Here is a 13,976-nt window from a genome sequence, read left to right as displayed (position 1 = left end):
GGCGACGCAAGGATGGCACAGGCGGTTAGTGCGCGGCCTTGGTACAAGAGGTCCTGAGTTCGATTCTCGGATCTCGCATCCTTGTTTCGACTCCTTTCCTTTCCGTGTAGCTAGTAGCTTTAAATACCCGTAAAACGGAGCACTGATGGAGAGGGGCGAGTAAAATGAGCGCACCGTAGACCTCAGGTTTGTCATGCAGTTTAATTACTGTTACGAGTTATCGACGTTAAATAAGGTCTACTCTACTTTACTTTACTGCTGTCGTGGTTTCCCTGGTGTGCATTCTTTTGGAGTATCCTGGCTATTCCGAGTGAGCGATATTCCGGTCATTCCGTTCATTCTGGTATCGGGAGCAGAATGAACGGAATAGTATTCCGTTCATTCCGAAAACGGAATAGGTCCCAAAAGAACACGAATACCATCTATTCCGTGTATTCCTATTCCGGAATGGTACCAAAGGAACGCGCCCTTAATGCTGTGTCAACATACCGCCATAAGGAATAGACCAGGAAGACAGAAACGAAAGGAATTGGGAACGGGGAATCTCTAAAATGGAAAATAACTTTCTTTGGTTTGATGATAAAGATGTTCTTTAGCTTGTATGCCTGTGAGCACGCAATTAGGCAACATTAGGAACGATGATAGCTCCTCTAAAGCTGAGTCCCTCCCGGGGTTTTGGGGAACAAGGGAAAATGACTAATTTGAACTGGAGAACAGGGGAACAAGGGAACATAAACAATTTTAGGCATCAAAAAGCTGGGAACAAATATGAAAGTAATTTCGGTAACAAGGGAAAACGAGCAAATTTTTAAAGGCACAAGGGAAGGACTCAGACCTAAGTGCAGATATCACCCTGCAGAAAGCAAGAAGGCACTTATTTCCATATCTCCGCTAATAACAGAAATGTGTAAAATTTGGCGGGCAATCTATGTCCTTGGAATCAGTTTTCTAGTGTTTCATATAATTGGTTTCAAAGCCTAAGAGCATTTATTGTTGTATACTGAGCTTTGTAACTAAAGGACAGAAGTGATCTTATTAGAATACTGCAATCATGGAGGCTATTTTCGAAATGAAATGATTTCCTGTTAAAGTTGCACAGTCGTGAGAGGTCGTGGTTATTTTCTGTCATGATCAATGACCTATGAATCGGAGGTGTTCCCTTGTGGAAGTACGTAGACGAAACTGCTATCTCTGAGACGGTACTTAAGAATCACAATAGCAAGATCCAGCAATATGTTGACGATCTGTCCAAACAAGTGGCTCCTGGCAGGTTCCAACTCAACGAAGACAAGTGTAAAGAACCGCGCATTGCATTTGCGCGATCCCAAAGAGACTTTGACCCTATAAAGGTCAATAATAAGAACAATGACTGTGTAAAGAAAGCAAAAATTAGTGTCAGAAACCCATAAGGGTTTCTGGTAGTGTACAACATAACAAACATTAAATTCGTTTGACCTTATATGGCAAATGATTACGCTAAGCGTTGCTGAGTTAAAATTATTTTCGTTGGAAAACGAAATTTCTCTCCGAATAAAGCCGAAAAAAAAAAAAATCTGTGTCACGTGACCCAAAATCGACTTAAAACAGTTATTATAAATGTTCCTCATTTTTGAGTAAAGGATATAACCGTTACAAGTTGTTTTAGGGTCACCTGACCAAAACGTGATGCAAAATATTTTGGCAAATTAATAACAACACCGATAATAAACGTTCTGCTAAGTTTCATGGACATTGGACAAATGCTTTCCATCAAATAAAAATATGCATAATAAGTAGGTTTGTTAAGCCTTAGGAGTCGGAGTCGGAGTCCGAGTCGTAATCAGAAGCGCAGAGCGATACGATCTACTGAAAATCAGACTGTCGGAGTCAGAAGCAGAACACCGATTCCGTCGCTTATGATCCAGTGAAAACTGCGTTGTCGGAGTCGGAAGCGGAAGCGGAAGAATAAACCAATCACAATACTCGATTCCAAGCATTATGATAGGTTGGTTCTTCCGGTTCTGCTTCCGACTCCGACAATCTAGTTTTCACAGGTTCATAAGCGACGGAGTCATGTGCGGTGTCGGAAGAAAATGGGAACGTTCTGATTCTTCCGACTCCGATTCCGTTGAGCTTATGACTCCGCTTACGACTCCGATCTTTGATTTTCACTTGGTCATAAGCGCTCTTACGACTCCGACTACGACTCTGACTCCGTCGCTAGTGAAAACCAGCCTTTAGATTACAGTTTAGAATGTTATTTTGGATTTTGGTAGTTTTCTGTTTATTGTAAGTTCAAGCTACAATCCTGGGCAAGTTTTTGGAGATACCTTGTATCTATCTCTCCATATGAAAATGACCAAAATCTACCATTTACGAGCCCCTCTTCCCCCCCCCCCCCCCTAACCAAAAAAATTGTTGTTTGATACCTTGGTTATTTGCGCTTCTCACAAACAACTTTGCGTTGGGTGGGGAAGGGGGAGGGGCTTTTATTGTAGTTATTGTCTAACGGACTAAACTTGAGGAATGGCTCAACTACTTTTGTCCAAGATTGTAGTTCGAACCACATAAGAAGGCAGAAGAATACAATATACTCAGCCACACGGTTTAAGGAATTCACCTTCATAAACTTCTATATCCTGTTTCAAACGGAAGAGTTCAGGTTTTTTTATTGCTACAGCAAGTTCCAGGAAGTTACGAAATAAACTGTGCGTATTAAAATATCAGCCTTTGTTCTAAGACACCGTGGGTTGACTTGGCTTACGAATATAACACTACCTTGTCGCCTACGAACACATCTATATGCTATAAAGTACCTTTCCATACTTTCCACGATCAAATCTCAAATTGCATGAAAAAAAAGGGAAGGAAACAGTCGAGAATCTAGAAATCCCACAGTCCTTTGGTAAGAAGTTCTTGTTTTGACTCGAAAGCCTCGTTTTCGCGCTTCTAAAACTAACACCGCTGAGACGTGGGCTCAACTGTAATAACTCTAGTTTGATTGGCCACAACACCATTGTGTTCATCGTTTCCGGACTGAGAAGCTCTGAGAATAATGAGAAATATGCAGCATTCGAGCTCGATCCCCTGGCCTGCTTCTTCCATTGTAGGAGTTACCAGGAGTACTTATTGGCCGAAGCGGAAAATACCATAATACTCTTTGTTTGTCTACCCAAATTTTGACTAAGCATTGTTTTTGTTTTCTCTTGGGACCACTGTGAGTCCCAAGAGAAACGGGAAACAATGCTTTAGGAAAATCTGGGTGGACAAACAAAGAGTATTATGGGCAGCTGCGCCCGCAGTACGAGCGGCAGTCAAAATTTAGCTGTCCCACCGAAACGACACGATAATAGCCTTTTTCTTCAAAGCTAACAAAAATAAAGGCAATGCTTAAGTTGCCTTGGCCTCTTCTAATAGTTAAGTTGAGAATTCCGGGTTTAATTTGACGAGAAACAACATATTTTGCTCAAAATAACACAAAGATTATCCTACCTAGTGACACTCCACAAACTACGAGCGAGTTGCCATGCCGGAAGCCGGTGACCCATTCTTGACGCCAAATTGCAAGCTTGGAGACACAACATGTTTCATATTTTTTACTTTTTACAGTCTGATATGGTTTTGGAAATTGTAAGTCCCTTTTCCTGAATGTTTACTGCAATCTCCAGTGAGATAAATGGCCTTATTTCAATGCTATTCCTGTTAACTTTCATTGAAGTCAGGACAGTAAAGTTTTTCCCGCCTGCTGAATCCTGATTGGTCAATGCAAATTTCAGGCGCGCCAGCCGTATGCAAGGATTTTCCGCTACGTCCAATTGGATTCCTAGGCTTTTTTCTTTGTTATTTTCGGATTGGCCCAGCCAGCATTACTCCTGAGAAAATTCAGTTTCCGCGCCTTTAATACCACCCAACTCAGTGCCCTCTGTTTTTGTGTATCATGTACCACAGGTAACCCAGTTTACGCTCACGGAGCGTCTAGTCTTTTGAAAATGCCATATCCAACCGTCTGAGGTCCAATCGTGAGTAATGGAGGACCGTGAAATTCAAAACTTACACTCAAAGCAAACGGCCCTTGGATAAAAATCAAAGCTCAAAATTTTGCCAGTCAGGTGTTAAGCAAACACACTTTCAAAATCTGAAGGAAAAAAGGAAGTGGTTTTTTTTTATCACAGCTGCACTTTAATTGTTCATAGCAGCTTCATTCGCTCAGCGAGGGGTCCTCAGCTTCAACACACGATTCAACACCTTCCACATCTTCCACTATTGTCTTTGTCACGCTGGAGCTAACAAGAGGTATTTTGCTCGAAAATTTGTCACCTTCCAATCATTGTGACTGTGCTGCACCAATCAGAAGCCCCCGTTCGTGGGCGAACGGGTTTTTCAAAAATAGGGGGTCTTCTTGCAAGCGTTCCCTTGGTCTCTTGCCCCAACTTTCGCTCGGCCAGTTTGCGGAAAATCGCTTCGAAGCTCTTCTGCCGAACAGGAACGCTTGCTACGCAGGCTACGTTGTAATTGAAAATACAAGCATCACGAACCTTAAATCTCGCAAAGGGTAAACATGACGAAATCAAAAGTGAATGAGAGGATCCTGCATAAGAAATTCAAACACCTCAGTGATATTGCGATAAACTGACTGAAACGTTAATTGTTGGAAAATCCATGTTATCTCTATCTGGCCATACGTGTCAAAATAAATGAAATACTTGGATACCTGAAAACTGAAAACCAGGAACACCGGAACATCACGGTACACCAAAATAATAAAGAACAACAAAAACTTAAATTATTAAAAATACAATTTTAAAAGGGCTTTGGTTTTCGGCTGACCAGAAAGTCGTTACATATCGCCATCTTGTTGGTGCCTCCCATCATGAATTACAATCAAGTCACTTTTACAAATGCAATCCGGCTCTGATCAACTGAACCCTTGGTGATTTTTTTGTCCGTCAGGTAGCGACTCAGACGACGAGGCGTGTAAGTTTCCTTTGACAGATTGCCAAGCTTTAAGCGTGGAAAGCGCAAATACCCGTGTTAAAGTCCTCGCATATCACTTATCCCGAAAGTTGGTGTTTTTTTAAATGCGTTTTTACTTTAATCGTATGTCTCGTTCTTAAGGTTAGATAAAGTTGTTCAATACGCTTATCAAAAGGTCACTTTTATTTATATAGTAGATTCTGCAAGGCAGAAGTGATTGAGTGATGGAACGGTGCGGGCCAATTTTTTTTACTTTGACTTAAGTGTAACACAAGTAAAAACAACAAGAGAAAAAATTCTGTACGGAAGTAAAAAGTTCGTAAATTAAAACAAAAACTTACACGCTTTGAGAAAGCTCCTCGTCTGAGTCTTTACCTGACAGACAAAAAAATCAGCAAGGATTGAGTTGATCATAGCTTGATTGCATTTGTAAATGATTTGATTGTATTGATTGTAATTCACTCGCCAATCTTCACGTTGGGACGCACTACCAAGATGGCGATCTGCAACGACGTTTTGGTCAGCAGAAAACCAAAGAGATTCTTTAAATTTTAGTTAATTTTATTTTTAATAATTTATTTTTTTGTTTGTCTTTATTAGTTTGGGTGTTCCGTGATGTTCCGGTGTTCCTGGTTTTAGCACACGCCGATGCGGCAAAAGGCGTCCGAGTTGAAATCTCGGTTGACATTGTTCGGTGCAGCAAAATGGACAATAGAATTACGAGGCGGTGATTTCATTGCCTAAAAGCAATTCACTCGACCCCTTGGAGCAATGCATTTCACCTCCCTCTGTAACGAAACTACTTTTTTCGACAACAACAAAAAAACAGCCTTGGTGTCGAGTGTCGTTGGAGAGGATTTCTGCGCCCGCGAGAAATCCCTATGAAAATCCCTATGTGGCAACCACAGCGATGGGAGCTGTGTTGGGGTTTCAGTGTGAAACTCTTAATGTCGTTCGCTGATTTAAAACCTCAAGCCCATGTTCTAAGTGAAGCTCATTAGCAGCTAAAAAGTGAAAATGCTGGATTCAGATTCAGTCTTCTCAGTGGAATGTTATAAAAAGATAGTTAATCTAAATCTTGCATGTTGACAACATGATGAAATCGCCAGTACAGAATTCCCCGCAGCGGTATGTTGGAAATGCCCGAAATTTCGTTTTCTGATGTTCTTTGTACGAGCATCATCCGCGGATGTCAATTTTTTTAATTGTTTCACGGTCTTTATGCTAGCTACATAGAGGGAGATCACCTCATTATTCACAACACTGTTAATTTCAAAACTTTGAAGCTGGTTGCCGGTGTAGCTGGTAAGTGGAGGGCTAAATTTTACCTAGCCACATTAATTACAAGAATGGTTTCCACAAATTTTCTCTCTCGCTACGGTATTGTTTCACTCTCCCTTGGGCCACTGGTTTCACTTTGTATGTCACCCCTGCATTTCGACGATTCCGACAATCTGTACCAAATCAATACGTTGTCATGAGCCCTTCAGACTTGAACATTGCTTCAGTCTATTCAATCCCTGTAGTTTGTTTCTAACTCTTCCAAAATGTATCACCCTTATTTTGCGCAACATGTATGGTATTCCCAGTAAACGCTTTGAACAGCGTTTTATTTCTGATGAAACAGCGATTAAATATTTCGAGGATCAAGGAATCATCGAATGGCATCGTAAACGATGGCTGGGTACATTTTTGCTGGTTAATAATAACTTAGGCGGGTGTGGTTTTAACATTTTTAGTTTTTCTGGGCATTTCACCTTCAAATTTATCTTCCTTAAAATTGGCATTTAATTAGGTATTTTCCGATAAAGTAGCGATCAAATACGTCAGGATCAAGAAATCGCTGGGTACATTTATACTGGTTTCACCTATGAGAAAAGTTATCTTGAAATTGCCCCTCCGCTGTTTTCGAACTGAAAAAGCGACCAACCGCCAGAATAAACACTGGCATTAAGATAACATCGTGTACTATGTTTGCAAAGCTGATTAAACAGTTATTTTCATCTTCCATACTTGGTGCATCGGGAATTCTTTCCTTACTATAGTGTTAAAATTTTACCCCAGCCAACAAAATTGCGCATTTAAGAGCTTTCAATTGCAGTCAATACAGGTAGTCTCAATTGTCGAAGATTTCTTATGAGTTAAATCGCTTGTTGTCATGGCGAGAAAATGTAAATAATTGCAAAGATTCGGCTAGAATGCTCTTCAGGGGTAGGACACTGTAGCTGTTGCAGTTGAGGGAGCTCCTTGTCCTTTTAAATCGTGATGATATTGGTATATGTATCTCACATGTAAAGAAGACTGTTTTTCAGCTAGGGCTGACTCGTTTGTGGTGAAGAGTACTCGACCCACTCGGCACAGTACGAAGTATTTGCGATGATTGATAATTGTGTCTTCTTTAGCCCTGCTGATTCTAGGAATAGGCTTTCTACATCTCGGCTTGGCAAGTTCAAATGGTCATCAGTCGCTGGCGCAACCTTTTATCGGGCGCTAATTTGGACGTTGCACGTCATGGTATTAAGTGCTTGTCCTTAGGAGGTTCTCTGCTAGCGTATCTCAGATCTAGATGGGACTCAAACCAATCTTGGAAGGCAAACAAAGAGTACTATGATATTTTTGTAAGTGGTCTATAATCTGACCATATTTGAGATTCTTGCTATCTTAGAGAATGCTTTCCATAGTTACTAGAGTTAAAAATAGGGATATCAAAGTCACTGTTTCTTAGTGAATATCTAGAGTTTTTTCTGCTTAAATAGTTCATTAATAATATTCGGCGCAAGGCCGTTCTTTACTAAATACATTAATTGGGCGATATCTTAAAGTCTTAATAATAATGATAATAATAATAATAATAATAATAATAATAATAATGATAATGATGATGATGACGATGATAATATAAACTTTATTTGTCTTTGAATACAGTTGTAAATCTCTCTACTTTGTATAGTCAATCGACTGAATGGCTTGAAATTGAGTGATATACGTGTATACTAGCTATATCTTTAAAAAACGTAAAGTTTTATTAAATCTGGGCTATCCCAAATCTTATTTCTACGACAAAAGATAAAATATGTCGCTCTAATGGCTAGATTTACTTTTTTTGATTATATAGTGTTGTTGCTTTTTGTCAATGCCAATGTTATTCATATCGCATGGATTAGGACTCGCGTTGCATTTTCCATTTTGAGGTCTGCATTCATGATGTGACATACTGTGTCATACTGAACCTCTGGGCTGGTCTGACCTGCGTTTACGGGTTCCTTACCTTTCTGAGTTTCTCCGTTCACAATTTTTGCAGCTGCGTGCAAACCTGGACATAAGTGGACCAAACTAGTTTCTGCTTGGCGAAAACGATTTAAACTCGTGGCGTTTCAAAACTAGAGGTATTACTAACACGTTCTAAAACACTTCGTCGTATTCTAAAACCGTCCAATTCTGGTAAAAATGATATGTTTTGCGGTTGTTTTTTTTCAAATCTGTGCTGTTTTGGCACTTTATACACCATAAATATTAAAAGAAAATGAAGGCTGAATTTTCCAACGTCATTTTTGGCATTAAGTTAAACAAGACTACCTGATTAGAAGTGAAGACCTCCAACTTTACTGTCTAAGGACGAACTTAACTCCCAGACTAAGAACAAAATATGTCACACACTCAGATTCTAAGCTTGAAGATAATTCATTAGAGATGCAAAAAATACCGTATGAACCTCGTTTATGGGCTGCTTGTGGAACATTTTCACCAAGATGAGTAATATTTTTTCTCCGGAAAGACGTTAAATAATTTTTTGTGTACAGTATTATGACAAATAGCAAGCTACGGTTAGTCCGTCCAGTCGTTTAGCAACTTTAAACCTCAATTAACTTGCTTTGTGCCAAAATTCACAGTTTTCTTGGCACATTTAATTTTAATCGGAACTATCAATAGTTTGCCAAAAATTAACGTTTTAGAATATCCCCGTTGGTTTTAGAACGTATTATTTGCATATGAACCGGAAATCGGAAATAAGAAAAGCAATGAAGGAAAGGTAAAGTAAAACCTGAATGATACCACTAACAGTTGATGTCAAAAATAACGTCAGCTCATCCCAATAACCCAAAGTGACGTCATACAAGCCAGAAATGACATTGAGACGCTTGGAAATCACTCGGTAAGGCTAAAAAACATTCCAGGAACCCTCAAAGAGATACAGAGAACATAGTGTGGACAATTCTTGTTTAATACCAAAAACGTTTACCAGTAAGATACAGGAATATGTGTGGGGATCTGAGACACTGTCCCTGTCACAGAGAAAATTATTGACAAGTCAGAAGAGAGCATCTGACAAGGCGTGCAAGTGCAACCAACGATGATGACCTGCCATCATCACGACTGGCTACTCTTGGTCAATGAGTGTGTCATGAATGTGTATAGCTTTGGGGTCTCTTTGACTAAGGTGGGATTTTGTGATATCAGGGTGAATCAGGGTGGTCAAGATTAAATATTCATTGTAATGATGTCCCACAAAGGAAAGAGATTCCACACAACACTTTGAAGTCGTTAATAAGGGAGAAAAACGATCTATGTATGAGTTGCACGTTGTTACACTTGGTCCTCAGATCCACAAGGACCAAATACATTAAAATGCGACATTCTGAAACAACAAGGATGCCAAAATGAGACCACTTTGTGTGATAAACTATCCAATCAGACATCAAAAAAAAGCTATCTTTGGCTTATGGTTGGCCAGTCTATATGCATGAAAGAGTTTGAATTTTAATTCAAATTAAATTACCGTCAAAGTGGTCACACTTTTGGGACCCTCACAGTAAGAATTAAAGCAATAATAGGTACTTTGATATAAATTTTAAATATACAAATAAACTGTGTTTTTGTACAGAATCTAAACATCAATTCACAAGAACTACATTCTGCTTGGCAGGCGTTCGTTGGGGACGCAGAAGTGGAAAGGAGAACGGTTGGAGAACGAGGAGGGCGCGCGTGCATGGAAGAAGGGCAGGACGCTATTGCTTTGTGACTACTGCGCATGTGCGTAGTCACTATTGCCATCGTTTTGCTTATCGTGTGGGTTTTCCCGAAAATGAGTATGTAACAATAGAACACACTTCGGAGCCAATCCTCACACAAAGAGTGCCAAAGTCCGGACTGTGCAAACAGTACGATGATTTGCCGATAGTTCGCGAGGGCGAACGAAATGCCCTTTTGGCTCGCAGACAATGATCTGTTGTGATTTGATCGGAAGGCAGCACTTCTCGTAACTTTCATAGTTTTGTTTTTAACCGGTCATTTGAGCCCGTTTATACGTTTAATGAAGCCGTTGAAGGAAAGCAAAAGCCCTTTGAAGGAAAATATAAGCTTCTTCCACCTTGCAGGAATATTGAGCCCGTATACGAAATAAACAAAGCTTTTGGATTTCAAGCAGCATATTATTGTCAAACTATAGGTGATTATCATGGTGAAAAATAAATCTTTTTTCAAGTTTTCAATTCCGTGTCGTCTTTCGTTTGGAGAATACAGCACTTTGAATTTCCTATAATTGTCACCTGAGACAAAGCAAATTTGAATGAAAAAAATGTCTATGTCAATGAATATCAACAGTATGAGCGTTTCAAGTACCGTAGGAATTGAGTTCCGGCATACACTTGTAAGTTATCTCGTGAGCGAAAAGTGGGCGATTGTTTAGATGTTTTTGTTGTTTCAACTCATACTAATTTGTGGACCACTTTGGCGTTTCCATACATACAAACATGTCACAAAAAAGGTACCGCATAGACCTGAGAATTTGTTTCCTACAACTTTCCAAGTTCTTGGCCCTTTTTATTGAACGGTTTCAAATGCGTGACAGTGAAAAACGATCTTTTGCATGTACAAGTAAGCAGTACAAGGTAAATGAAATCATTGAAGAACGCGACAGAAAGATGTGGGAAAATAAAACTGGGAATTCTTCGCATCCACTGAACGTGTCATTACCCATGAAGCGGAGTAGATCCATAAGGTCACGGGGTCATAACTATGTACTACCCAAAGTTTCCGGCGGCGGCGGCCGAAAGGTTCAAGCGCACATTTGTAAATAGATGCCTATTTAAATTTGTGTAAATGTACTCTTTTTGGAATTCAGCAATTTATACGACAGATAATTTTAGCTTCTTAATATTTTGTTACTTTTTTATAAATGTGAGCCCTCACATTTGTTGAAAGACTATTATTATAATAGCAGTTAAAACGTCGGTATGCTATATACAGTTAAGAAGCATCACGAGGCGCTGCCAGCAGCGTAACCCGTGGGCTATAAAGTGAATAAAAGCTTAACTAATTACAAAGAAGAGACCTAATAAAACTTTAAAAAGAAATGTCTTTCTCAGATAAATAGGACCTATTGGCTACTGAGGATTCTCGAGTGCTCACGTTGCGACTTTAAACGTGCGAGCAATATTTAGAGTTCCTGAGTGGCACGCCTATTGCATTTTCTGAGCACATCTTTGGCTCTGTTGCCCACCAGCTTCTTTAGAGTAGCATCTGAGTCCTTGGACCACCCCCCCCAAAATGTCTTTGATGATATTGTACTGGACAATATCATATCCTGGGTGCCTCTGCTTCATCTCCCATCTGAGTGGCGCGTACTTCATGGTCTTCTCTGACGTCTTCTTGTCACGATTGCTCACCCAGGGGCAGCTCATCTCCAGCACTATTACTTTCTTGTTTTGGTTGTTGGCAATCCTGGCGTCTACACTATTCGCCTTCAGTTGGAACAATTTTCTGCTGCTTTAACCTTGGTTTCTTTATACTCTCTCTCGACCGAGCGCAAGCCCCTCCCTCCCTTGTCTCGTGGCAGGTACAGCACAGGGGTGCTTGCCTCCGTTCTCTACAACGATCTTGTGGGCCTCTCTGTCTATTTCCCTTAGCTCTGTGACTCAGTGCTGAGTCCACATAAAGTAGCTCATCTCTGGCATTGCAAATTGGGTAGATACAATCACACGATGGTAGTCCGAGAGGGAACTCGACCAGATCAAGGACATCCTACGGAGATACTTTTAAGCAGCGCACTTCAGCGCTAGCTTCTCTTCTTGCTTTAAACACTCGAGCACGCCAAGAACTTGCTTTGCTGACCTTTGTACAGACTCGGTATCGTGGAATTCCAATCAACTTTCCGACTCTCAGGCTGTTAGCGACAAGTGTGGCTAACGCATCGTGTAATCGGGTTGTTGTTAGCCTGTACCACCTTGCTTTTTTTAATTTGTTGTTTTTTACCTACTGATAACCACGCACTCACTAATGGAGCACGGAAGTAAACACTATCAAGGGTATACAAAAATTTGGTTTATCAACGGAGTTGATAATGTAAATTGACCACCGTACAGAGATTCTAAAAGCTGACGTTTCGAGCGTTAGCCCTTCGTCAGAGCGAATCGAGAGTGATATAGGAGTCAGCCTTTCACTTACTCTCCCCTCCCTTATGATTCTTATTAGTCATCGTTGTCATTGGCTCAATGACGTGCTGTTCTCAACCAATCGATTTTCCGGCGAAACTGTATAGATTTCGGAAGGTCTGTAACATGGACGAGTAATGGCGTTTTCCGCCCAGGTAGACCATGGGCAGTGTGAAGGAAAGGACGTTGTTTTGCGTGGAGTTAATAGGGAAACATCAAAGGGGAAGGCAAAGGTCCGTAGTACTCTGTAATTTTCCTGAGAGCCCTTTTTTTATACATGGCAGACCGACTTTGAGTACAGAACTTTCGGGGAAGAGATTATGGGAGACGCGCGTTCGGTTCCCTTGCAATTAAAAGGAATTGGTCATTTTATGTTTCCTTTGTATTATATTCTTGCCTTTCGTCAAGGAAAAAATCTATGTATTGCTTAATGATTTTACTTTTCTTGCCTTTTTAAAATAAATGCCAGTTTGTCCCAAATCCTGCCGCCAAGCCGTTTATACCTTCAAACTTGAATTCAGCATTGGGCCGCTCTGTAAACAGGACATGGTCATCTATCGAAGGGCAACATTCTAAGGTAAGTGTGTCATGTACTTCTGCGATTGCTGCTTTAGTATCAAGTTATTAATGAATAAATGTAAAAGAGGGAAGTAGATCAAAGCTTCAAAAATGCGAGTCACAGTTTGGAGATCGAATGCAGAGGTGGATGGAGGCGTTTGTATTGCTGTAAGATGTGAAATTGAGTGATTTTTATATCCCGTGTAAAGAAATTTTACACTTGTCTTACCAAGGAGGACAACCGAAGTTTTGTCAATCGCTGATCTTCTAATTGTCTTGGGCGAAAATTCAATTTTCCAAGAACGCAGATGATGCTGGTTTCGAAAGGCGAGATTCAAGGCTTTGAATCGATTCTATTTTAGCGGTTTCCAAGATTACTTATGTTTTCGGATTGGACATTCCGTAGATTTTCTTTGCTTTACTGAAGTGGATCGGCGTGAAATGATCGACCGCAGCAGAAACTTTTAATTTTTAACGTATAATAACCGTGGAAATACGCATTTTTGCCAGTTCGTCAGGTCCACCTTATTATTTTCTCTCGTCGGAAGCTTTTCCACCATTAATCTTTGCTTTGCAACGAAGATGTAATTTTATGTCGGTTTATTCTTTGTCGATGTTCTATGTTTTCTTACAAATCTTATCTTGTTTATTTTAAGCAGTAGTCTCGAAACATGGATTCTATCGGCGAACGAACTATTGCAAATATTATACAACTTCGATATAGGGATGGTTCAGGTCGTGTAAACAAAGCCCATTGTGGAAGTATTCTATTTTGTTTCCATAGCTTGTGTTAGTTTCTTTATTTGACTTAATCTTTTCAGATTTTCTGTTTCTTCTTCTTGCGCTGAAAGTTGTAGGCAAGACTTAAAGATTTTGATGTGTTTTCCTTATTACACATGTACCTTTATAGGCCCATTTGGAGACGATCGGTCATGTCTTCGTTAATCATTTGGTCATTTCATTGAGTTTAGTATCAACCATCTATATTTTGTCCTTGGTAGCTGCTCTGCGGGAGAGATGCAATATGTATAAAAC

At 40.1% G+C, this 13,976-nt stretch overlaps 1 protein-coding gene across 1 annotated transcript in view; it reads left to right on the top strand.

Annotated features, from left to right (window-relative positions):
* Window positions 1-12,487: 12,487 nt before the first annotated feature.
* Window positions 12,488-13,976, top strand: part of LOC138013159 (uncharacterized) — a 24,429-nt gene continuing 22,940 nt past the window's right edge. Inside the window, exons 1-2 of the mRNA XM_068860166.1 lie at window positions 12,488-12,616; window positions 12,853-12,960. Coding sequence (XP_068716267.1) covers window positions 12,521-12,616; window positions 12,853-12,960 — 204 coding nt within the window. The 5' untranslated portion in view covers window positions 12,488-12,520. The remainder of the gene's footprint in view (window positions 12,617-12,852; window positions 12,961-13,976) is intronic.

Source organism: Montipora foliosa, chromosome 8, assembly GCF_036669935.1.
Source record: "Montipora foliosa isolate CH-2021 chromosome 8, ASM3666993v2, whole genome shotgun sequence".
In the NCBI taxonomy this organism is placed as follows: Eukaryota; Metazoa; Cnidaria; class Anthozoa; order Scleractinia; family Acroporidae; genus Montipora; species Montipora foliosa.
This window is presented reverse-complemented; position numbering and strand designations above follow the sequence as displayed.